This window comes from Thunnus thynnus, chromosome 15 (genome assembly GCF_963924715.1).
Source record: "Thunnus thynnus chromosome 15, fThuThy2.1, whole genome shotgun sequence".
Lineage (NCBI taxonomy): Eukaryota > Metazoa > Chordata > Actinopteri > Scombriformes > Scombridae > Thunnus > Thunnus thynnus.
In genome coordinates this window covers 26,940,926-26,966,809 of record NC_089531.1, presented here as the reverse complement: position 1 = coordinate 26,966,809, position 25,884 = coordinate 26,940,926, and the positions used below count along the sequence as shown (strand labels likewise).

Below are 25,884 nucleotides of genomic sequence, written 5' to 3'. Positions count from 1 at the left end.
TGAAATAATTATGATCACTAGATGATTCACCAAATGTGGACAGAAAAAAAAATATATTGGGCTACTTTTTCTCCTGTAGATTTTTAAGTATCAGCCAAAATGTTTTATGAGATTTGCTAAAAAGTTTCAGTTATTACAAAAACAAAACAAATTATCGTCTTTGTTTAGTTGTAACCAATGTCCCATGTCCAACAGTGAGTGTTTGAGTGTCACCCAAGAGGTAAAAGACTGTAAGTTGACTGATTGCCATCGGGGAGTGACGGGTTTTCTTTATGACAGCTGACAGGTTTCTGACAGATTTCTTTGTGACAGCTGACAAAATAACACCACTAAGGAGATGCTATCATGAGTCATTATCTTTTCAGATTGGACTGGTCACAGGTTTTAAGGGTAAATCCATACTGAACCCTGAAAAGCTGCAGACGTTTTGCCTTTGACACCTGATGGGCAACACCTGCTGGGACATCACTGATTGGGGAGTGACCATAAATACAGAAAGTTCTCAGCCATAGGGAGTTGTGAAGGAGAAGTTTTCTTTCCTCTGATTCGGTTACTGTTTATAGGCCAGACCGACTTAACAGAACAATCTACTAAATCTTGTTATATTGCTTCAGTTTTCTCGTCTTCCTCCTACCTCCTTTTTCCCTTTCTCCCCCTTCATTTCCATCTCTGGTGGGCTGCTGACTCTGGAAGCAGTGGCTGACGGCCGTGAATTTGTCTTCCATTAGAATGGAACGTTCCCTAGGAGTGTCACCGGCTCGAATCGTACTGCTGCTATTACATCCCTTAGGCATTACATTATTTATCTTCCCAGCTGACACCTATCACCCATAGTGACTGCTCTGCAGTCCCGCTGACATCCCTGCTGTCACCCCACTGCCGCAGCCCGTTCGACCCACAATAACATCTTCAGATCCTCAGGGGACCCAAACATTCACTTTCTCCAGTTTCACTCAGTAGTGAGCCTCCAAACTTCCCCAGCTCTGCCTCCCCCCCCATAGGAGTTGGGATTTGTACAAAGCTGTGAACAGATTAGCGAAGAACGGTAGAAAAGTGTGGCTGAGGTAGGAGAAATAATACTCCGCAAGCGTTTGATCTACTCCTCACTCCTCAATCACTCACCAAATAAAACAAAGAAAGTCCGAGATGCTTTTTATGTACAATTTGGGGAAGTTGATAATCCTTTCAGAGAGCTTCAAAAGGGTATATGGAAAAATGCCAGTTGTCCAAGTACATTTGTTACAGCAGTAGCACTCACTTCTGCATAACAAACACAACCCAATCCAATATGGATGCACTCGCCACATACCACACACACCACTCTCTCTAACGCGCAACCACAGGTCAAGGGGCAGTGGTGTATTGTTTCCCATCTCTTGTGGTTTTCCTACACCATCTCTCTGAGTGTCTTCCAAACCCTCTCTCTCTCTCTGCTGTCATGGATTAATTGGATTTTTGACCCAGTTCCAGTTTGCTCCCCTCCTTCTCCTCTTTGCTCCGCTCGGGCGCTGTCATGAGACTGTGTAAAATGCATGTGTGTGTGTGTGTGTGTGTGTGTGTGTGTGTGCGTAGCGAGGAGGATTTAGTGTGTCACTGGCTACCTCGTTTCCAGTCTGTTGGGACCCTTTGTCTCCCTGCCACCCCCCTTGTCACTCCCCCCATAGGAGGGCAACAGCCGGCGAACAAAGCTGGACTCCCTCTTTGAACCCTTCACACACACACACACTCTCACATCCACACAAAAATGTATTCCCCCCTCCTTACCCTCTCAATTCCAGCCACTTGCTGCCTTGTCACAACTATAACAGCCACTGCCACTACCACCGCTATTGTTCTCCTGGTATTTTAGGATCACGCTAGGGGGCTGTTGGCGTTGAGTTCATCTGCATGCGCTGCACAGAGAGCCACTAAAGGAGAAGAGACAAGGAATTACCCTAACTGCATGGCTTGAAAACTCGTGTCTCTCTCTTTTATTTGTTGTTCTACCTCTGTCGCCCTAAATCAAGTCCCCCCGCTCTCTGTAATAAAACTGATGAGAAGGCCGTCTTGGGATGCCTCCGCTGCTTTTTTTTTTTTTGCGCGGCTGATCATGCGTTATTGTGGAAAGCTTGTTTTCGTCCGCGGTCATTCACTCCGGAGCATATTTCACAATACAGCACATGACCTTGCACCCAAACACGCTCAGGTCTCTTTTGCAGGGGAAAAATAATGAATGTAATTGGCGTAACTTTGTGTGGACATTTCCCTGCGGGGCTTTCATCAGGGTTTTTCATCTCTACGTTTGCTTGTAATTACAGACCTGCGGCTGATGCGGGTGCAGGGTCAGCTTTCACAGTCCCTTTATGGATATTTATGGATTTGTCTGCTCTCCTGCCATGATTTGTAGTCAGCCGGGCGGCTCTGCTCCCACCGTTAGCGGATCCAAGGATTAAGAGTTCCGCTCATAAATGTCAAATGATAGATTTGAGAACGGCGCACGCTTTTCCCTCCCAACTTCAGCCGAGATGCTTATTATGCTGATTTATTACTATTGATTTCAATTTCCAAGGCTTTATTTGCTGGAAGCTGTACCATTAAAACCACAGCCACGCAGGATATGAATTAAGATCCCAGGATTACAAACGCCTTTCAATTGTGTCTGGCAGAGCAATGACTTTTGAATGAGCAACACCATGTGCGTGTGTGTGTGTGTGTGTGTGTGTGTGTGTGCATCTGTGCAAGCAAATGAACTCCAAGTAATGCCTGCTTTTTGTTTGGCCCGTTTGAATCCCGCAGCCAGTGTTATTGGCTGGCTTTGTGCGTCCTAGCAGCCAATTGGGTTGAAGCGTGGGTGATTTTGAATAACTCACAGCCGTAGCGTTTGTGTGTGGTACGTTAAGCCGTTAGTCCGTTGCTTCAGTCTCAAAAGGGATTTTGAAAGGCCCCTGTCAGATAACGGTCCGCCTTTCAATGACACATTTAAATTTTAAACCACCCCTGTTTGGTTTTTGTTTTTTTTGTTTTTTTTATCCAACAGGGTGCCATGTGTTTTGGCTTGAGATTAGGAACACATACAGGCTCATTGTTATTTAAAGAGCCTCAGTGAATGTTGCAGGGCAGCATTGGTCTGCCCCCTACTGCCAGATTTAAACCCCTAATCACATCTGCTTACACACCGATAGCTATTTTTGTTTTTAGAAATTCAGAAACATTTAATATCATGTTAATCCTCAGTCATACATTTAGGATTTTTGGAATTAAGGCACTCTCAAGATAGAGCACATGGCTCATTGTAGTTTTTTTTTAAAAGAAAACTTATTTGACTGCCAGTAAAGATCTTCTACTACTGATGAGATGAAATGTACATCTTGTGAAATTAAATGTTGTTCTTTCTAATCAGAGTTCAAAAGTGTTATAATTTGAATATATGGAGGCCCAAAGATACCAAAATGAAATGAATAAATAAGAAATCCTAAAATCAATAATCATAAATAACCATATGAGTAAATACAGACAAAATACTGTATGTAATATAATGCTGAAATAATCCTTGACATTTTGAAAACTCAGCTCATTATCATGAGATGCTATTTTATATATTTGAATAAACAAACCTGCAATCACATGTCTTGATTGACAGATAAAGACTTCATGACAAAAATATTAAAACAGGCTTTGAAAAGAAAAAGATAAATTACCTGCAATAATTACCGTTAAAATTAGCAGGATGAACTAACATTTTGAGTTTTATTGGATTTTTTCCACTATTTCCTGGTTATATGATATATTTAATTTATTTTATGATGTTAGTTATTTCTTTAATTGTGAACACTTCATATTGATGCTGATCTATATTATTTTCAATGAATGAAACACTGTTTTTTTACAAGGAGAAAAGGATTTTGTATTTGGCATGAATACAGCAGCTTAAATCAAAACATATTTGTATCTGTGCTACTTCAAAACTCTGTATCAGGCAAACACTTACTGTTACCGTCAAACTCACAGGCATTGCTGCTGTTGTTTCAGATTCCGCATTCAGCATTTCAGCGTTTCCCTGCCTACGCTAACCCCGGCTGACAGTACGCTCCCGGGGTCACGGCTGTGTGGCTGGGCTAAAGGAAGGGACAGTGGGAGGGGGAAGGAGTGCTGGTCTTTGCAGCTTGAAGGTGATCTGGACCAGATGGTTTCCTCTCCCTCCTCCAGATGCACTTTACCTTTCCACATCTGCCACTGGCGCACAGTAGGACTGTAACAGATAGGGTCTTATCGCAGACACTCTGTGTGTGGAGGTGGGTGGGTGGAGGGGGGTAGGTGGGAGTGGGACCTGCAGTGGGCCTTGATCCAGCCTGGCAGATCCAATACTCCCCCCCCCCCCTCCCACTACCCCCTATACACACTCTTCCTCCGCTTCCACACAGATGCTCTAGCTCTGCACTGCACCAACTGATGGAAATCTGATTTTAGGCTATTGGCCTAAAACTTCCCACCCACTTCTCACGGTCCCTATCAGTGAAGGGCAAATACAGCCAAGAAACGAGCTTATCTTGAGAGGATATGGGTATTGGGGAATGGAAGGTTTTGTTTGTCTTTGCCAAGCAGGACGAAAGCCGAGTACTCAGGACGGCTCCTCCGCAGGACCTGTTTTTATCGATCGGCCTCTTCCTCTCCTTACCTCAGGTTACTCTACCTGAGTACTTGTTCTCATGTTGCATTGTGTAATGTGCCTTGCACTTACAGGATGTTGTAAGTCTACCCTTTCCCTCACCTCTTTGTACAACTTGATGTCTGAGAAATTTCAGGGTCCTGACTGTGATGGTTACATTATGGCCGCTCGAGCTGTTTCTATTTTCAGCACGGAGACACACCCATTAGGAGTTATCAAGAAAGTGATAATATGTCCGTCTGAAACAGATTCTTTCTGAAGGATATGTTTTTCTCGCCCTGAAGGAGCGCAACTGCTGTCACATCCATTAGTAGCTCTCAAGAAAGAAGTTATACGGCTGTTCAAGACAGGCACGAAAAAATAAATAAAATAATTTCACATTTGTCACTTTTAGCTTTAGGATGTAGGATCTTATTTATTTGTTCATTTTTCATCACTGGGTAGTTTGATGGTGAGGGAGGATGAGTGTTGCACCCATAAAATTAAAGGTCTGATACCGTCAATGCGTGTACATACACATACTTTGCGCAAATTCAAACGTACAATCTGTGTATTACGATGTTAACGACAAGTCTAACTAACTAATAACAAAACTGCTTTGAGATAGAGTGAGTGAGATAGAAGAGCGTGCCTCCATTTGCAGACCAGAAATCACATTACCTTAAGCTCCGAGCCATCCTGACAACTGTGTGCAGAGAAAACTACATTATCATCGACTTGCTGCCACGGAGAAGCACCGCAGCCTCAAGATTTGCAGTTCAGACAAGTCTTAACCTGCTCATGCACAGATTAAAAACAGAAAACATGTAACACAAATAAATAGAGCAAGTCTAGAGGGAAATACTTGCCTATAAGATCAGTTATTTCCATAAAATTAATTTGAAATAATAATAATGTGGCATTATATTATAGTGTTATTTGCCTATGATGAGACAAGGTTTATGAGAAAACATATTTCTAATATAGTAAATATAGTTATTTGTATTACTTTAACATATAATACAAGTCAACAGTGGTGGATAGAGAATTAACTTAAAGCTGCTCTCATAAACCTCATTTCAGCAGCAAGAGACTGAAGCCAGTGAAGCTCTTGTAAACTTACTGTACACTACCTGCCCAGCACTAAACAACAGACAGAAACAACAAAGGAGCTGGTGAACATAGTGAGAATTAGGCAGGTAAAGAGACAGATATTTTTCACGATTCATAGATTTCAAGATTTGGACAGACTGAAACAAAGCTAAAAGGAGAGTCAATATTGGATATAGAGTAGGTGTTATCTGATATATTGTTCTAAATGAATAATGTTGCTTCGTATCGGCATATCTAGATGTGTAAATATGTATGTTATATATGTTCAATATGTATGCTGGCTAACACATCCATATTCATATCAACTGATATGGTGATAAGGTGATGATATGACAAAGTTGTGTTTTCAGCTTGTTCCAAGCCCCCAGGCTGCCAAAAAACCTACTTAATGCAGATTTAAGTACTGTATGTAAGTACAGTTTTGGGGTACCTGAGTATTTCCTTTTTGTGCAACTTTATACTTCTACTCTATTACGGTTTAGAGGGAAAAATTGTACTTTTTACCTTTACAGCCAAGTAATACTGCATTCAGTATGTCTACAGCCTATAAGAAGTTCAGCCAAGTGTTCTTAAGTCCTTAAACCCTTCAGTATTTCATATGGGGCCTCCAATCCCCAGGCTGGGCACCAGTAGGCTAGTTAAATGCTTGAGAGCATCTTGTCACTCTTCTGTAGGTGTTGGTACAAGGCCTCTGTTACATCTCTGCAGATGTTAGTTTTCAGTACTTTGCCCTTTACATTATCAGTGGTATAGTGGACTAAAAATGTGATAGTCTCACATTCGATTATTGTCAGAAAAACAAGCACAGCAAGAAAACAGATATGTTCCCACTTATTCCAGAGATCCCATTCTTTCCAAGCACCACGCATGCTGATCGATGTACTCTAAAACCTATATTTCTAAAAGTCCATATACATCATTCTGCTCAGTGGAGGTGGCGCCTCAGGGGAGAGCTCCCTGATAGTGTACCTGTTAAGCCAGGATGTCCCTGCCCGAGCCCTGATCCTAAACAACAAGAGAAGAGTAAAAGGAAAGAGCTGGGCCTGGGAAATGACATGCTCTGTTTACTAAATGACCAGAAAAACCTAGAAGAAATAGGCCAGAGAGACCGAGAAATATTGGCATGAAGAGGAGAGCGAGCACCAGCACCCCAAAAGGCCTCTGGGATGCTGAGATGAAACACACTAAATCACAGGAGTTAGATGAAGAGGCTGAGGGTGGGTGGTATATATCAAGATGCAGCAGAAGGGTGCAGAGCTGGTAGTTGTATGAGGGAAGTCAGCCTACACGCTGTCGCCGGGGCGGCTGCTAATGTACTATTGATTTCTGCCACTGAGAAGATTCCCCCGCATCCAAAACCCACTTCCATACGCTCATGTCTCTGTCAGCTGGCCTGGACTCTGACCTCGGACCAGTGTTAAGGGTTAAGATTGGCGTCAAGATTAGATTTATTTTTGGGGAATTAATCAGTCCATTTGAATCCATGCTGCGAGCAAGCAGTCCATCTTGTGTTACTGAGCACCGTTTTGAGGGAAACTGTGCTGAAGTGTTAATGGTCAACAAGCTTGTTGGCGAGAAAAGTTTGGCGCAACTTAACTTTTCTCATGGTTATCAGCCACAGCCAATCCAATTTCTCTGCTACCATGTTCTCCTCCTGAAACAATGCTGTGATTGTATTTTAGGAACAAATGTTGAGCCTGGTTAGGACTGCAACCAGTCTTATTTCCATTTCTCTGTACAAATCTTGTTTGATGCTGCAGGAATAGTGCTTGGAAAATGGCGGGGGTTTGATTTTTCTTAGTTTATTTGACAAACTGGCATATTGTACAATATGGCTGTGAAATGCTGAATCACAAGTTGTCCAGGCTGTCACCTTTACACATCAACAACTTTTAATCAGCTAATTAGCGCTAGCTTCCTCGATTAAAATTACCATAGATGTTTGACAAAACAATCCTAACCCAATTTACCAGCCTATTTCTGGGACTTTCAACTGTTGTGTATCACATGGTCTTCATTAGCATACGGAGTAAAGCAACTTCATTTCCATGACCTTGGAAATAGTACTTTGAAAAAACCTTGTATGTTAACGCCGAGGTCAGATTGTTAACTAATAAGCCAACATGGATAAGACATTCTAAATGCTATAGATAAAATCATAACAGCTACTGAGCTGACATGACAACAGATTCATCTCCATGACAACTGAGTCAACTCTGTCCCTGTCTGACCGTGTGATACAATTAAAAACTCTAGAAAAAGCTGGTGGGTCATCTTTAATTAGTTGAGATCATACGGTGTAGTAACCTGCTTCAGAATAACCTACTGATGACTCAGTATTTCACCCCCAGTGTGACATCACATCTTGGGGCATTCACTATAATTTACTATAAAAGGAAAAATGGTGTAACGGTGAGGACCCATATTTTTACAGCATTACAGGACAAATTTTGTTTTCCATAAAGGAAATGCTGGTATCTGTCAACCAAGGTCTTATCTCATACTTTGTACATTATGACTATTGGTCATCTGTTGTAGACATTGTTGTTTGGGGCAAAGATCTCATCTCACAGCCCAGTGTTTCTAGATGAATCCTTTCAATTATTCAGATAACCAATAATCCTAATCACCAATTAAAATTCAACAAAGGTAAAATTGTGGTAAAAATCTTTTATTTATGTATAGCTTATAATAACCAAGCAAAGTTTGCTTCAGAGCTGCAATCTTATGTTGAATAATCCCCAAACAGCAAAAGTCCCTCAATCACTGTGTACATAGAGATTTTGGTACCAATCAGTCTGGTTCCACTGAACAAATGAAGCTCCTGTAGACATTTTTCTCTGACAGTATTTGACTCAAGTATTCCTTATAGATTACATAAACATACAGACAGTAATAAGGTATATGTACTGTGTGTGTAATCTTGCAGCAGGAACAGGAGCCCAGGTATTACTCCAGTGCTGTACATGTAATGCAGCATTTGCATAGACTGTTGGCACATTTCACTCTGTATGTGGTGCTAATCCATGCATCTTGGAAGCGTTAGTGTAGAAACACAGTAATGACTCTGTTGTTGTCAGCGGTCTCCAGGTTGTCTGCTGGGCTCTTGAGTCTCACCTGGGGAATTCATTAGCTCGAGTTGTCAGCTGCAGTCAGACTCGTATTGTTTGCAGGGCGTTTAGGCTCTGTCAGTGTCGCATTCATGACCAGATGCTGTTGGTTTGCAGATTTCCCATTTGCACGGTGTAAGCACTGTGTCACTTTGTAAATGGCAAAATCTGCATCGCGTTTTGGCACCAATAAACAAGCCCCGGCTCCGGTGTACCCCGCCAGCCGAGCAGATCACACACTACAGCCGCAGATACAAAGAGGAGCGAACAGTAAGACCAATCTGTGCTCTCCCAATCATCTATGCTCACCGCACTTCACTTCTCTTGTACGTTCAATATCATCTCAGGTCACCGTGGCTCCGGGTTGCAATATCAGAAAAAAAGAGTAAAAGTGAGAAAGCAAATGAAGAACAGAAAGACCAAATTTAGAGTCCAAATTGAAAATCTTGGATGACCTTCTCCAGATGCCCTGGAGGAGGAGGGTCGAGGAAAATAGTCTTGCTTTCTCTCACCGATCACACAATCTCGATCAACACCCCCAGAAAAAAAAGACTTAACTGTTATTCACAGCGAGTGGAGGTGGTTGTGGGAAGTATAAAATGTTATATATAAAATTTGATTAAAATGCATCAGGTTTTGCTTGGCCTTTTCCAACGAAAGATGGTGTCATTGTGTAAAATAGGGCTGCCTGAGTTATACAAAACATTATTGATGGCAGTGTTGGAGGAAAGCTAAAGAAAAATGACGGAGACAAACAAAGATAAAAGCACTCGCTATCTCTCCCTCTGTCTTGCTGCACTCCCTCCTTCCACTTTGCCTGCACTCCGTTTTTCTTAGTGTAAGTGTGATAAAAGCGGGCAGACCTATGACTCAGGTTCCCACCCCACATTCTGATATGAATTCAGGGAGCCGAGGCCGTCCCCTAATCTCTTAATGCATGTTCCCTCGCCCTTGGCAGGGTCATGGGAGGAATAGATGGAGCCTTATCAGCCTTTATGGATTTATGGAGAATTTCTCTGCATTGGATGTATTTTTTTTTTTACACTGAGCTGTGTGTGCGTATACAGTATGTGTCTCTGTGCATAGGTGTCCTCAAGGATGTTGAGTAAGGTTATCAGAGCCGTTAATATCTTCATGAATTTTATCAAGTTTCTAATTACTGCATCAATCATGTTGACTTACTCCTTCAAGCTAAAATGAAAAGTGACACTGAACCTGTTTTGAAGAATTTGTGCCAGCATTCTAACCTTCAGCAGCTGATTGCTCATCTCTCACTCACTTCTTTATGAAGAAAAAAAAAACATAATATCATGCTACTTAATAACTTAGAGCTGCATTAATCAACATTTTATATGAACTATGGGTCAAATGATGACGTGCGAGGTGGGAGATGTCACCGGAGAGAATAATCATCCAACTCTGCAGTTATTTGATGAGCATTTTAGCATCTTTCAGCTCATTGTTTTGGTTTTCTGCCCTGCCAAATTGTCCCAGCAACAAACTACAGACAGATATCTTTCTGAGGAGTTGATAGAGACCAAAACAGAGCTGAAAGGATTTACATTTACATACATGGACTTACATTTGCCAGGTAGACAGAAACATGATTCCAAATGAATGCTGATAGTGCTCCATGTTCGCTGGATGTGTAAATAGGCAACTGTTTGCTAACGTGACAACTTTATAAAGTAATATGTCAAATGTGTGGGTGTGAAGTTTATTATATTGTAGAGTTTTAGACCCCATGCAATGAAAGAGAAGAAGAGAGCAGGCGACTGTAGGTGGGGGAAGTAAAAACATACTGCCGTCATCTTCAGTGGAATCAAATGTTACCTTTTACTTAGTATAATAATTGCTGTTTAAATTATGTTTTCTGTAATTGACCAAAGGGTAATAAAATGCAGTATATCATTATATATTTGGATAATCATGACATCATTTCTTTTTAAACCTACATTTTATAAGACTATTGAGAAAAAGAGACTCATTCTGAAATACAAACAATTCAAAACATCAGTCAATAATATAGTATATATACTCTCTCTCTCACACACACACACACACAGAGCAAAGGTACTTTTACTTACAAGAATTACATACTGCTGAACTTCTGTTATTGTATTGATAAAAGTTGTCATCAAGCACACATTTATTCTGTTTACAGGGTAAACTTTAGAACTACAACATAAGATTGATAATTAAAAAAAATGAAAATACTGTTTAAAGTCTTGTTGTTTGCTCGTTCAACCACTAGGTGGCTTCAGCTGAATCTAATGAAGAGTGGAGCTTTCAACAACAACTAACAATGCTCTAGATGCTCTGTCTATATTTGGTTTACCAAATAGGATGCTGAAAGATATTCAGATATAATGAGAAAAACTGCTTTACTGTTTCTTCACAGTCTGCATCACCCCCCACCCCCCCACCCCTCCCAATCTTCCCAATGCAATCCTGTCATGAGGACAGTTGGAGACTTGCCCTCCAACAATGAGGGGGTCCAGCACTCTTAGCTGAAGAAAAAGCAATTTAGCCACAGAGCCCCCCCGAGAACTCGCACATCAAAGCAGCAGCGGTGGCGGCAGCGGTGGATGGAGGGAGGGAGGGAGGGAGGGAGGGAGAGAGAGGGGGCGGACTAAGCCAGAGCCTGCCCGGCTTCGCCTGCGAGCAGGTGAGGGAGAGAAAAAAAAAAAAATCAGCATTGTCCAAGAATACAGCGAGATCTCAAAGGACAGCAGCTGCTTGTTATCATAGGATATTTCTGGCAGTTTGACGTCTCATCCGTGCTTTTGGGGCAGGGAAGATGGGAGCCGAGGGAGGGAGGGAGTGGACAGTGGTCAGAGAGGCTTTGTGACACGCATTTTAAATCTCTTTATATTCAGGTTGTCCATGGATCGGACCAGGCTTTCAGTCTGTTCCTTTTCTTCTATCTCTCTAAACCGAGGGACTGTCCATTTCCATGATGAAAGAAATCAAAAGTCCTTGTGTAATCCTTAAGCTGAGCTGCTGACCGAGCAGGCACACTCCAGGCTATACATTAAACCAGACTTTCTTTTGAATACCAAATGATGCGACTGTATCACGGGTGAGACGTGAAAAATGACTCGACAACACGAACCACACTTAGTATAATTGAGTTCATTCCACATTTCACTTTGCCATATTTTGTCTAAATAAATAGCTACACTCAGAGGAGGATCTCTTTTTTTTTCTAGAGCACATTAAAGAGTAAAAGGATTGTCTCCAGTTCGCTACACTCTAAAATCTAAATCACCAATTACTTCCTGGAACGGCTCTGATTCTTGATAAAAATGAGTCTACGCACCACCTGTTAATGAAACAGCTTCACTGATATTTTTCTTTCACGCTTGGGTTTGCCTTTACTTAAAAAAACAGAAAACAGATGGCAAACTATTTATTCTTATTTAAGATTGTTTATTTAAATTCATTTTAGATCATCTGGAGCTTGTGGAAGTAGAGGGTGAAGAGGTAGAAGTGGAAAAAGAGGAACAGAAAGAAGAGGAAAAAAATAAGATGATAGAGGAAGAGGAATGACAGGAGACAGAGAGGAAGAGTTGAAAGAAGAAGCCACTTCTCTCTCTAGGGAAGGTCATCAGGACTTGGATCTACGTCTGCTTCTGGGCTTGTAAACTGTGTGTGTGTATGTGTGTGTGTGTGTATGAGAGAAGAATGTGTTTGTGTGCTGATATGTGTCCAGCATGTCAGTGCGCGAGTATTACAGCCATCTCTCTGGTTTAAGCATTCCCTCGGTTGCCATTACGGCCTAATAACCGTGTCGGTATGATTAATGGCAGGAGGCAGGGCTCTGATTGCACTCTCCCTCAACTACAGTACCTAGGCAACTACACTACCCACGATCCCTTGTCCTCCCCTCGTCCGCCCAAGACATCTCGAGCAACAAACCGCACCACACTGGATGTGAAGGTTATACATGCAATTAGCCCATGTTCTCCCTCCTGCCGGCAGCATCAAAGAGTCGACCTGATGATGATGATGATTGGGAGATTAGAAGTTGGGGAGGAAACTATGTGATCCCCAAGGCCGCTTTAACCAGTCCAAGGTAATAAACACAGACAGCTTATTGCCAGTCCTTCTGTTTCCCTGTGTTTATGTTCATCACTGGATTTGTTTCTTGAACGTTACGGTGAAACATTTTGAAAGCATCTGCTTGCTTGAGATGAAATTTTTCCACATGGATGAAGAATCATTTAAAAGTGGAAACCAGTTATATGTTATTTTTTCCATCTGTGATAAAGTAGATCAGACCATACAGTTTGCTCTTTTTACATATTTCTTACCAAGTTTAACCAGCATTTCCTCTTTGAAACCCTTTGAAACCAGGGTGTTTGTGCTTTCCTTTTAATTTCCTTCATTTAAAGGCTTATAGCTTTATGTGTGTCAGGCTATTCAGAAATACCATCATCTTGCATGCAATTACAATACATGCGCTAGGAGACTTTCTATAGAAAAAAAAAACTTACAATGTAAATTGAGTTTGTAATTTTCAGTACAGCAAAAAAGTCCATATGTAAATATTGTCAGGGTTCCAGTTGATGGGACATTCTGAGCCTTAGTAATGTCAACAAAAATATTAATAGCACCAAACAAAATACAGAAACAGTGTCATTGATTTTACACTCTTGTGTTGTTTTGCTTATTGTAATTGTTCGGTATATGTTTTGTGACGTATGGTGAATCTGCTACGTGGAGTTACAAGCTTTGTTTGCTTCTCAACATTTGTGGTTTACACACAGATGTAGATGTAAAAACTTACTAATAAAGTCATCATTTTGATGAAGATCTCAAGTTTTCAAAGTGGATTTACTGATGTTGATCCTACACACATCATGCAAAAATGTCTGTCTGTGTAAAGGTTCCACTGATTTATAGTGTTTGATGTCTTTGTATGTTTGGTTCGACAGAGTAATGATGTTGAGATTAAAGGGTACAAATTTTGACACAATTTGTGCCCGAGGGGTACAAAGACAGTGCATCATTGCAAAGATTTGCTATCACAGGTTTGCTTGTGTTTAGAATTTCATTTAGTTAGTTACCATCAACTTTTCCTTGTTAAATCAAAACCCAGACATGTGTATTTAAAGTTAATTGATTTATGAGTTATGTATTAGCTTCCTTTGTTCTTACTGTGCATGCTTGCGGCTTACAATAAACGCATTTAAACTCCGTAGGAATGAGAACTACAGTAGATGTCACTTCTTGTTTGACATTTATAACATCTTCAGTCACACTGTTGTCTTCTTGTGCCTGATCACCTTTGCACATCAGGCAGGATGTAAAAAAGTTCTGTAAAGGTGGTGATCATAATCTGACATTGTGATCATCTCAACAAACATAAATGATCATCAGGTCATGTTTGGTTCACAATCCAGAATTTGAAAAACAATGACTTGGGGTGAAAAAATATTTTATTTGATATAAGATATAATATATGAGATTATTTCAAAAATTTGGATTCCAGGATGTAGTATTAATAGCATTTCATGTTGAAATAAAAAGTGTTGTTTTCAGTGTTAAATTGGCATCTAAAAGGCACCAAAAAAAGTTATTTTTATTTTATTATCCCAGTTATTTTTTCCACTTTAAATTGAGCTTCCTACAGCTGTGAAGGCCACAGTAAAAGGCAGACCTCCACATTTATTTCCCCTCCCTCCGTTGTGACGCTCTTCTCATGGTCGGGAGATCTCTGCTGGGCTGCAGGGATGAGAGGAGCCGGCAGTGACTCTGTGAACCTCAGTCCAGAATGAAAGTCCAATCTGACACCCAGCGCTGCTGCTTTGAACAGACTAGATCTGAGGAAGCGCTGCAAAACTGATGGAAGTCCTGTGAAAGCGGGAAGCAGGAAGAAGCAGAGACAGACAAAATAGAGACAAATAGCCAGAGAGAGGATTGTGCAGATATTCTGAGTAACAACCTTGAGCCTGTCAACTTTGGCTCTCTGGCTCTTTTTTCAGGGGGTTTGAATATAAAAAAAGGCAGATGTTCTCAGTTGGATCTTGTTTTTTTATTTCACGTCACTCAGCGCTGTCTGGCAGGTTACAATGCTGAAACGGCTGTTATTTGTAATGTATGTAGGTTTTTTTTTTTTAGAAGAAGAGTCTTTACTTTGCAGGCAAGGTCATTCTGCTGAACAAAACTATCAAACTGCACTTAATCTGCTCACGTAATCTCAATAAGCTGTCAGTGAGAGCCTGTCAATTATACTTTGACTGAAATGAGCAGCGCCTGGAATTGATATTTGAAAAAAACCTTTACATAATCCTTATCTTCCTTCTCCTCCTCCTCCAGGGTCCTTCATGATGGTCAATTCCTCGCAACATTTCGGGGGTCAGCGGGCTCAGCTGCTCCTGCTCCCGCTCAGTGAGAACGACACCCACTGCATCCAGTTCAGTTACTTCCTATACAGCCGTGACGGCCACAGCCCAGGAGACCTGCAGGTCTACATCAGGGTCAACGGAGGCTCCAAGGGCAGCGCCGTGTGGAATATCTCGGGCTCCCAGGGCCGGCAGTGGCACCAGGTGGAGCTCGCCGTCAGCACTTTCTGGCCCAGTGAATACCAGGTGAGAGCCTTGACGCTAATACCGTATGAGGTCATTACCCCCACCAACACCGAGGTGGAAGTAGTCATGTCAGCTGTTGCGTCTATGTACCATTTTGTCAGAAACAGTGTTGGGCAAGTTACTTCAAAAATGCAATCATCTCCTTGAAAAGTAATTATATCTCTTTAGTAATTACTCACCAGCAAAATGAATTAGAGTAGTTGCATGACTCCTTACTTTACTTTTGTCACAGCCCAGCTCTGTCAAAGGTGCCTTTTAAACAACTCGAAAGCTTCCACACATCTTCTGTGTTTAACACGTGTAGAAAAAACCAGATGATTAAACGATTTTAATAATAGATTTGTAGCTTTTGTCATTTATTAAGTCAAGCTGTGACACATACTGGTCACTGCTTGACAAATGGATACATAAAACACATTTTCGCGCCCTTCTCAGTTTCATTCCTCATCAGTATAAAATTAAATTATATTTGTTACGCTATTCAGGCTAAATGAGACTTCAGTGCGGCTTCTGGGAAACGGTGACGGGCGCTTTTCATTATATGTGATGTTTTATAGAATAAATGATTAATCGGTCATCAAAAAAATAATGAATACATGAATATATAACGGAGATAATCGTCGCAGTTGCGGCTTTATCAGCTGGTGTTCACCTGTGATATGATGAATATGATGCCTTTAGATTGATTACAGACAGCACTCAGTCACATGGTGGAGCTGATTAAGATGAAAGTCACTGGAGAAGGTTAATAATAGTGCTGAGCAATAATTGGATACAATTAAAAATAATATAATAATTATTATTTAATTATAAAACCTAACAACATTACTCATTAAGGTTTATTCTATACATGTATGAAGAGTTATGTCAGACAGTGAACCACACTATTGCTGCCCTTTCCACTAGCAAGGCACTAAACCACCAGCTGCTCCATTGAGCTGCTCAGTGGTCACCAAATACTGCAACGTGTCTGCTGTCATCTTCAGCAGCTTTATTATCATCCTCACCATCATTGAAAACCGCATTCAAGAACTGGCAAGTAGCAGCTGTGCCATATACCACAGCGGCTCAATAGGTGTGTAATTACAGTGGGCTTGTGTTTGGATTGTATCTTTATTTATTGGTCAATTTACCTGCTTGCTGCAGTGTAATCAATAGCTTCGTTTGATGCCTGTATTGTTGGTGCTGCATTATTAGCGCCGTTGTGGAGCTTGTAAGATTCTGACGACTGGATGCAGCCCCGCCTCACCTCATTACGGCCGATAATTTATCCCTTAATGCTTTCTTTCTTCCCACCAAGCCTGCCGCCCTCCTACACCCACCCCACCCCAAAACAGGCGTTAATGAGGAGGCAATGACTGGTGTAAGGGATTGTGGGAGTGTGGGTCCGCCGAACAGTCAATTGACCTCAATTCCATGCGACCCTCAGTGCGGGGGAGCACGCCGGGTGTTTGCTTCCATAACCTTGGCGCACTCTCGGCCCCATCTCAATAAATCAAGAGCCAGTTAATGAGATTAGAGGGCTGCGCAGATCAATGAGGACAGCCTGCACTTTACCATCCTCAGCTCTCCTGTCCTGAGTGACTCTCACAAACAGCCAAACTGATTTAAAGTAATGATTCTCTTCCCTTCTGTAGGGACATTAGAAGTTTGCCTGCCACACACCGTAGCGGAGGAGGAGGCGGAGGTAGGGAGGCGAGTGTTCTCAGAGGGTGATGCTGAGGTGTACAATCAGACAAGTCGGCCCAGGCGGGGAGTTTGCTTAGCGCCGCAGTGTTTACCATTTGGACAGGCGTGCATAAGCAATGTAATCTACTACTCTGGTGATGTATGTCCAAGCAGCTTGAGTGATGAGAAGGCACTGTTCTCTAAAGTCTACCTGGCAGGCATGTACACACAGGACAGATTGCTTTATTTGTCCTATAAACCTGGATGATGGGCAGCAGGTAATGAAGCAGGTAAAGCTGTGCAGATGAGGGAAGAAGGCTTAAATACAGCCCTGGAGGAGCAGAGTTTGTCTACATCTACTGTCTGAAGAGGGACAGGAGTGAGCCCAGAGTGAGGCTCAGTGCCGCTCCTCAGTGTTCCTCTCTTCTTCTTTTTTTTTTTTGCCCCTGGGAACAATCCCCCTCTCCTCACCATAGCTCCTACTGCAAAGACTCAAAGCTCAACACAGACCCCACAGGGCTCCACTCATCCATCCAGACCCATCGATAAAGATCACTGTCCAGCACTCCCAGCCAGCACATCAGCCCCTGCAGGCCGCAGAGGGACAGATCCACACAGGGAGAGCACTACCACTTCAAAGGGCTAGGAGAAAGTGTGTATGTGTGTGTGGCTGCTGGTGGTAGTGGTGGTAGAGATTAAAAATTAAAAAAAATAAAAATAAAAAAAATCTAATCAGTGAGCATCAACACCCCTCAGGAAAGACAGACTGCTACAGAGATATGTTGGACTGTGATCAGAGATGTTGTTGGCCTTTTGCATTTAGGCTCTCACTGATATGAGGTTTTGAAATTCTATGCCAATATTTCTGGATTTCAGATGTCCATTTTATTATCTGCTATAAATTAGACCATTTTCTGGTTAATCCAACATTTTAATGATAGCGGGGTGGAAAGATCTGTCTAGAGACGTTAAAATTAAATTTTTGGCATATTGTTTAAATGGCCAACTTAGCCATTAAAGGAGCACTCCAGTGATTTAGTCTCACACTTATAGTGTGGGGAATCGCAAAAGACAGATTTTAAAAAAAAATAATAGCGGTAACTGATACAGCAGAGGCTGAGATATCCTGACTCAAACCCCCAAAATGCTGAATCCTACATTTACTATAATGCAACCAATAGCGTCTCTTCCTTCCTTCCATGCCCTCTTTATATGACCATGTCTTTCAAACTCCATGTACCAATTTGTAACAGAGTTTTTGATATATTTGTATTCTCAAAGCCCAGATGATATCATCAGGGGTTATTTCCACAGGCTTGACAAAGCTGTTTGAGAGGCATAGAAGAAATTACACAACTGTTCACAGACAGAATGGTAGTCCCCATAATGAGTGAACTGTCCTTTATGTCTAAAATTGGTGGAATTCCCTTTTAAATGATGCAGTTATAGGGACAAAATCAACTATGTCACCAGCTCATCATTAGCGCTAATGCTCCGTGCTAATATTTAGCGTCTTCTACAGCAGCAACTTTGAATGATTCTCAAAACTGCTAGATATAGCCTCATATCAGTCATACTTAGTATTTAGTGTTCTCCTTTTAAAGATATGCTAATATGTGTTCTCAAGTGTCAGCATGGACGATGGAGCCATTAAGCTACTTGGGAGACATGGTTGATTTCACAGGTATCACATTAGCACATCATAATGTTTGTCATGATGTGGGCCAGAGTGAAAAATTGGCTTCTAAGATTTTGACAAGATTATCAAGCACTTTTGGTAACTGATCATCATGAAGACCTTCTAAAGCCCTTGATGCAACTCGATGGCCCCAGCCAAGGACTCCACAGGGACCCGTCCGGTGTGTGATCCTGAAAACTAATGGAGTGCACAAAATTACCAGTTTAGTGACTTTGTCACGATATTTGGTGACTTTTAAGACCCCCTGCATTCAGTGAGCAAAAGACAACAGACATGTCCAGTTATGTATGGGGGGCACAGGGAGGACTCTGACTCTTTCCATGACCTCTGTATTTCTAAAGTCTTGGCTACAACCCTGCTACCAATATAAAAAGGCTTTGGATTTTTTTTGTTGTAGTGGTAAGATTACATATTTATGTAGCTGTTTGATAATACTCTCTATAATATATAGTATGAAATAAGGTCTTAAACATTAAAATAATTATACAATTAAAAATATAGTTTTGCAGATTAAATAGGAAAGAGAAGCTTTTAGTGTCCATTACCTTCTCTGGTGTGGCTGCACCAAATGTCTATAGCCAGGTACTAAAATCCTGGGTTGTTAAGCAAAGGCTGACACACACACACACACACACACACACTTGCAAAAAGAAAACATTCAGCATATGCTTTCTTGTCCTCCAGTGGCACACTGCAGTGGAACTACTGTACACCTCACCATATTTCTTCAGCCTGCAGAGAGAAGATGGTAGGCGCAATTGAACATCATATATTTCAATGTTTTACTGCCACAATGCCAATGTGGATCAATAGTGTTGGCCTCATTCTAGCTGAGGAAATCAATTAACAGAACATTGTTGCAAATTTTGTTCACCACATTCCTCAAACGATTGCATGTTAGTCGTTAAATTAATTAAAGTCCTCATGAAAATTGATGGCGTCCACATATCAATTGAGGGCTTTATCATTAGTGCACGCACCATTTCTGCAGTGCTCTAATGAAAACTAAAAGCTAAAAATAGTAATTACTGTGCAAAGCTTGTTTTTAATGTAATCCCTTTTACTGCTACCACTCGTGATTTTATGTATTCACTGGAAGGCCTCCTGGGATGTATTATGGATTTTGTTAATGTACACTATGAGTTCTCTAGCACTGAATTTTATGAGCCAAACACGATGCTCCAAGAGGTGCATATTAAAATACTTGCATGCTTTTCATATCAAATGTGATTGTCCACCTGCTTCCTTCTCTTTAACTGTCTACAGTCGCTGTTCTTATGCCAGAACATGCTGGATTTCACATCCTGATTTGGATTCGTTTCTGGTGTGATTTTGACAATGACACAGCACTCCATCCTGGGAGATGGCACCCTGCTGGTTTCAGTAAACCAAACCTTGATTCACACATCACAGATTGTGTCTTTGCAGTGTTACAGGCCTCCCTTTGTTGCTCGTTTTGTCACAACAAAAGCCTGGGAGAGGCTGAGAGAAGGCTGGGGAATGACATCACCTGAAAAAAGGACATTCTCAATTGGACAAATCCGTCTTTTATAATCGTTGCAGAAATAGATTTTTTCCGTGCCTACTTGTGTGAGTATTGGAAAAGGGTGAAACATAGCTATCAAATATTAAAGATGCTATCAGGCCCCCTCATGACAAACAATATCAGCTGGCTTAAGTTTCCACCCTCCACTTTCTGTCTCTTCCTCCTATGCAAGGTGTCCCTTCACTAGCTCTTTTCCTTCACTATCATTCTCTTTATACATATTGTAATATATCCTTCTTTCAGAGCAATGTACTTTGTTTCATATAAGCAAATATACAATACATGGCCATCATTTAGGAAAAAAATTGAGCAACATACTCACCAATGTGACAACATATATCCAGGATAACAAAACACACTGCAAATTGCACCTCAAATTTTAACAACTCAACCAAATCCAAAAATATGCTGCAAATACAGACAACATATACTATATACAACCAAAACATGGAAGCACAACCAAATACAGTTAAAATACAATCAAATATGCACAGAAGTTGACTACCGTTTTTTATGGTGTTGGAAAATGAGTTTACAAGTTAAAGAACAGGTTTACAATTTTTCTTTGTCTGCCTTAAAATATCAGTCAACAACAAATGAACATTGAAACAGGTTTTTCTTGCTGTAATCATTAGAAGATCCCTTCATAATGCACTTACAATGTAAGTGATGTGGGGGACATAATCCACAGTCCTCCTTCTGTGCAAAAATGTGTTTAAAAGTTTATCTGAAGCTGATATGAAGCTTCAAGTCAAGTAGATATCTTTCAATGTTAGTCTTTTTAGTGCCAAAGTTCCTCTTTTTGTCACTATTCTTCCACCACAGCTCAACAGGGAAACACTGTGTGAGGAAACACAAAGAAGGAATTTGATACTGAAAAGACTGAAAGTGGCAGATATCCACTTGATATGACTAACTCAGACTGCTGAAGCCTCATATAAGCTTCACATCAACTGTTAAATGCATTTTTGCACTAAATGACTGTGTGGACACACTGTGGATTTTGCCCCCCATCACTTACATTGAAAGCACATTTGAAGAGGATCTTTTAATAGCCAGCATGAACAGGAAGAATGATTACAGCGAGGAAAACCTCTTTCACTGTTCATATGGACATCTGACTGTTGTTTAAGACAGACTGTTTCAGTTTTAACATTCTGATTGCATGATTCAGATGTTATTGTCAATATAGCACTGTATACTGTACTGTACTACATATACATATATTGTATTTGTTGTGTCTTTTGTTATGCAGCATATGTTTTATTGATTTGGTGAAGATGTGTTCTTCATTTGATTGTGTTTTGTCCATGCATGTGTTCTTTTTTAGCTGCATTGAATGAGCTCTCTGGGCCGCTGTAATATCTCCCGTCCAACTCTACCCTTAATGCACTGAGCGAATTGTCTCATTTGCAGTGCCCTGCTTTATATGTATAAACTAACAATTGTACTGTAGCCATTTGTATTATAGCTTGTGTTTGAGAGCGCAAGGCTGTCTGATGCCAAGGTTATTCCTCAGTGTCTGGCACAGTCATACTCAAACACACTTTTCTATAAGTGAGGGCAGATGCAGAGGAGCTTAATGATGGCTCAAAGTGCGGAGCTGAGTGAATCGATGGTGGTGGGTGCGTTGACGCGTGATGAATTGAAGAGTTAATCGGTCAGACGTCTCTAATGGCCCGACATAGGAATGAAAAATAAAAATAAATTAGTGGAAAGAAAGCCTTCATCTGTATCCATCTGCCAAGGCCTTTTGTGGTATTGATTGGCCCTAGGCACTTAAAGCCTGATGTATTGTCAACATTGCAATCGAGTGCACAGTCACAGTCTGACTTCCACTGAGCTTTGGCATAGATAACTAGAGGTAGTAAGAGTGGTCCTGCGGCCACACACAAACACAAGTCTGATGTAGTACAATCTCGGAACCTTTTGGCTATCATCTGATGACGATTTAGTCTCTGGGGGCAACAGCCAGTGTTTTGGGGGCTGTAACTGCTGACTTCACTGGATATCCAGGCTAAGACTTCCTCTTCCGTACGCTGGTCATTGTTTATAATCAGATTAGCAACTTGAGATGCGAGAATTGAGTTGGAGTTGAGAGATGACTTCGCCAACTCACGTAATTTTTTCAAAGGAAATTGTGTAATCCGACTTTGAAAGCAATTTGTTTTTTGTTTTTTTCGAAGTCGAACTTTTCTCCACACAATACACCAATGAAACTTTTTGTAGGTGTTTGAGGTCCAGACGATGGGTTTCGCCTCTTTCACTCCCCACACGGACTGTTTGCCTGCATGCAACCAAAGCATGTTCCTGTAGTCTTAATTTGATTGTGTTTTGTCTACCTGCATGTGTTCTTTCCACCTACATTTCAAGTGCCATCTCCGCTCAGACATGATTGGTCCATTCGACTACAACCAGAAACCAGAACCAGATGCTTCTGATACCGGAAACTTGTCCCTTGCCTACAGATTCTGCATTCATACGTAGATATCTGTTTATAGAGATTAGATGTAGTGTACAGTTACAGCTTTCATCTTACCAGCTGTTAATGCACTCAACCCTCATGTTCAGAGTTTGTCGTGCTGTAGTAAAAAGTAAAGAGTTACTTGCAGAGGGAATGATTTGAGCTCTACTGACTGTAATTACTACTTGGTAATCCAGTATGACTTTGTTGCACTCTGGGAGGCCTCTCTATTCACTTTGAGGCTCTGCATGCACCCAGCTCATTTAGATGAGTGAGTGAATATTTAGGCTGTTTAAGGACTCCTGCAGCTGCCGTATGGATATGGATAGATAAAACGGACAGAAGAGAAGGAGAGAGGGATTTACTCATTTATTTTGCACTCCAAGGCTTGGTGAGGTAAAAGGATACATCTTAGACTCACTATTTCATTAAGTCTAATTAAATGAGCCCAAAATCAAATCGTTTCAGGGTTATTTGAGGAAATATGTTATTTGATGTTTCTTTGAATTTAAAGTCACTCTTCTAGAAAAAGTCTTTATTCTTTTCAGCTTTTTAGAAATCAATTATCTTAAATGTCATCTTGTGAAGTCTGTTAGCTTGATTATTGTGTGCACTCATTGTAAAAGCCAGCAGAGGTCACTATGATGTATAATATAATAACATAAATGATTAAGAATGACTAAACTATGATGAGTATTGTGGCTTTTAAAAATTGTTCAAAAGCAGACTATATTGAGTGGAAAGTTTTGGTGTCTGAATGCTTATAAAATTCTCTTGGCTTTATGTTATAAGAATGATAGGCAGTCAGCTCTCCATAACTGTCTAAGCTACAGTCATTGCCTAACATAAAGTATACAGTTGTGACAGTGCAGACAGAGGTAGTGACGACTAAATAAAGAGAGATTGAAGGCTGGCTGGCAGTGGGTTGTTAGAGGCTTATGCACTTCTCATGTCATACTGGAGTTACCATAATAACCAGTTACTGACTTGTAAATAATGCTGAAGTCAACATCCATGTCATACTGATGACCGAGAAACTGGATTTTCCAAGGCCTTTGATATATCCAGCTTGGCACATACTAATATGGAAAAGCATGGAAACCAAACAAACATGGATGCATTATGTCCGCTGAAGTCCATTGTTCAAGGTAGTAAAGCCTAAATTTAAAGGATATTGTGCTACAGTATATTGTTAATGCATGCATTTTTAAGCCACATACAACCAAATGTCCAATCAAAGAACCGTCTTACAACCAGTGTTGGACAAGTTATGTGAAAAATGTGATCACTTACATAATACATATTACTATTGAAAAAGTAATTACATTACTTAACTAATTACTCAACAGCAAAAGAAAGTAGTTACATTACTTGTTACTTATGAGAAAAGATAAGATATAGCCTACTTTTGCTCATACTTCAGCTCAGCTCCGTCAACTGTGTCTTTAAAAATCTTCAAAGCCCCCACAGCCACATGTAACATATTGTCTGTAACACATGTAGAAGAAGAAAAGGAGAACACTACTCGTTGCTGAAGAAAGTACTCACATTACTGCCCAACACTGCATATAACACAACGTGACATTACTTTGAGCCCAGCAAGTCGTCAAGCAGCCAGCCCCACACAGATGTGACAAAGATGTTCTTGTGTAAGATGTGCTGATTGAAAGAAAACAGTCTGGAGGTAGCCAGTTTGGTGGTTCCCAAATAAAGGACAAGTAAACAAACTCAATTCAACAAGTAGTGTACACTACATGTTACAAGTACAATGTACTGTAACATTTAGTGTATTTAGTGAAACACTTAGTGTACACAGTGTACAGTGTACATTAACTATAATTATGCATTGCATAGACAGGGGAGAAGGTTAATTTAGTCGGCTGCTGAATGAAAGGAATGACCTGAGGAGTCTCTGAAAATTGATTTTGCCATCTGACATAATGTATACATAGAATTCCCTACAGTATACAGTGTGCAGTGAATAGTGAATGAGTGAATGACATTGATCACAGTCCATGTTTGTTGTGTTCTTTTGAGTAATGCTCCTGCCAGTGGTTTTGATCATGTTTGGTGCCCATTTGGAAAAGCACATTATTCATAAAGATTTTTTATGTTTATATATGAGATTAAAGAGAAGGAAATGGATTTACTGTGGTTAAGGTCTGATTAATGATCAAGATATGGCACATTTGATCTGAGATTTGAGTAAGGGTAATGGGTCCCATGTCTGTGAGCTATGTTGGATTTAAGGGTTATATTGATTCAAGCATATATACCTAGCAATCCAACCTGTTTATGAACATTGCAATCCCATCTGACTTGTGGCTGCCTTGCATTCAGAACTATTCAGGCCATTGTTGTAGAAATTAGTATCTTTGCCTCTTCTTTGATAGTTTTCTCTGTATGATCCAAAGGACTTTAGTACAAAATAGTGGCTCTAGAAAGTGCTTCTGAGGGGCTTATACCAAATCCTGATATTTCCCTGTTGATGGTTTAGAGACCTGAAAAGGTTCTGGTAATAAATTATATTATAGTTGTGATTATATTGCTGCGAAAAATATGACAACAGAAATGACCAATGATGCAAGAAACATTTCTGATAACTGTTTTAATGCCAATATAAAACTTAACTGTGAAGAATTAATACAAAAACCTGTGTATTTCTGTTCTTGGCAGGCTTTGGAAGGACCCCATCCCTCTAAATTTCTTCTGTTAATCTACTTGCCACTCAAGATGTAATTGTGTGTAGTCATTTAATTTATCCACTGTCTCCACAGGTCATCTTTGAAGCAACCGTTTCCGAGGAGCGACAGGGCTACATTGCCTTGGACGACATTGTGCTTCTCAATTACCCCTGTTGTAAGTACCCCATTCTGCACTGCTCATAGCCTGCCTGCTGACCTTTACTGAGCCCGGGGAAAGTGTCCGACTGAACATCGGAAGCCTTGCCCAGGAAGCTCAACAGTTTCACGGGGGTGATTGAGGAATATGAGGCAATCTCTGCTGACAGGGGGGCAACTGAGGCACATATACCTAGTACCTGTCTGACAGTCAGGGCCACAAT

At 40.8% G+C, this 25,884-nt stretch overlaps 1 protein-coding gene across 3 annotated transcripts in view; it reads left to right on the top strand.

Annotated features, from left to right (window-relative positions):
- ptprua (protein tyrosine phosphatase receptor type Ua) overlaps positions 1-25,884 on the top strand; it is a 229,801-nt gene that overhangs the window by 102,286 nt on the left and 101,631 nt on the right. For all 3 annotated transcript variants that reach the window (XM_067611584.1, XM_067611582.1, XM_067611583.1), the window contains exons 3-4: positions 15,172-15,443; positions 25,598-25,679. In XM_067611584.1, the coding sequence (XP_067467685.1) occupies positions 15,172-15,443; positions 25,598-25,679 (354 nt within the window). The remainder of the gene's footprint in view (positions 1-15,171; positions 15,444-25,597; positions 25,680-25,884) is intronic.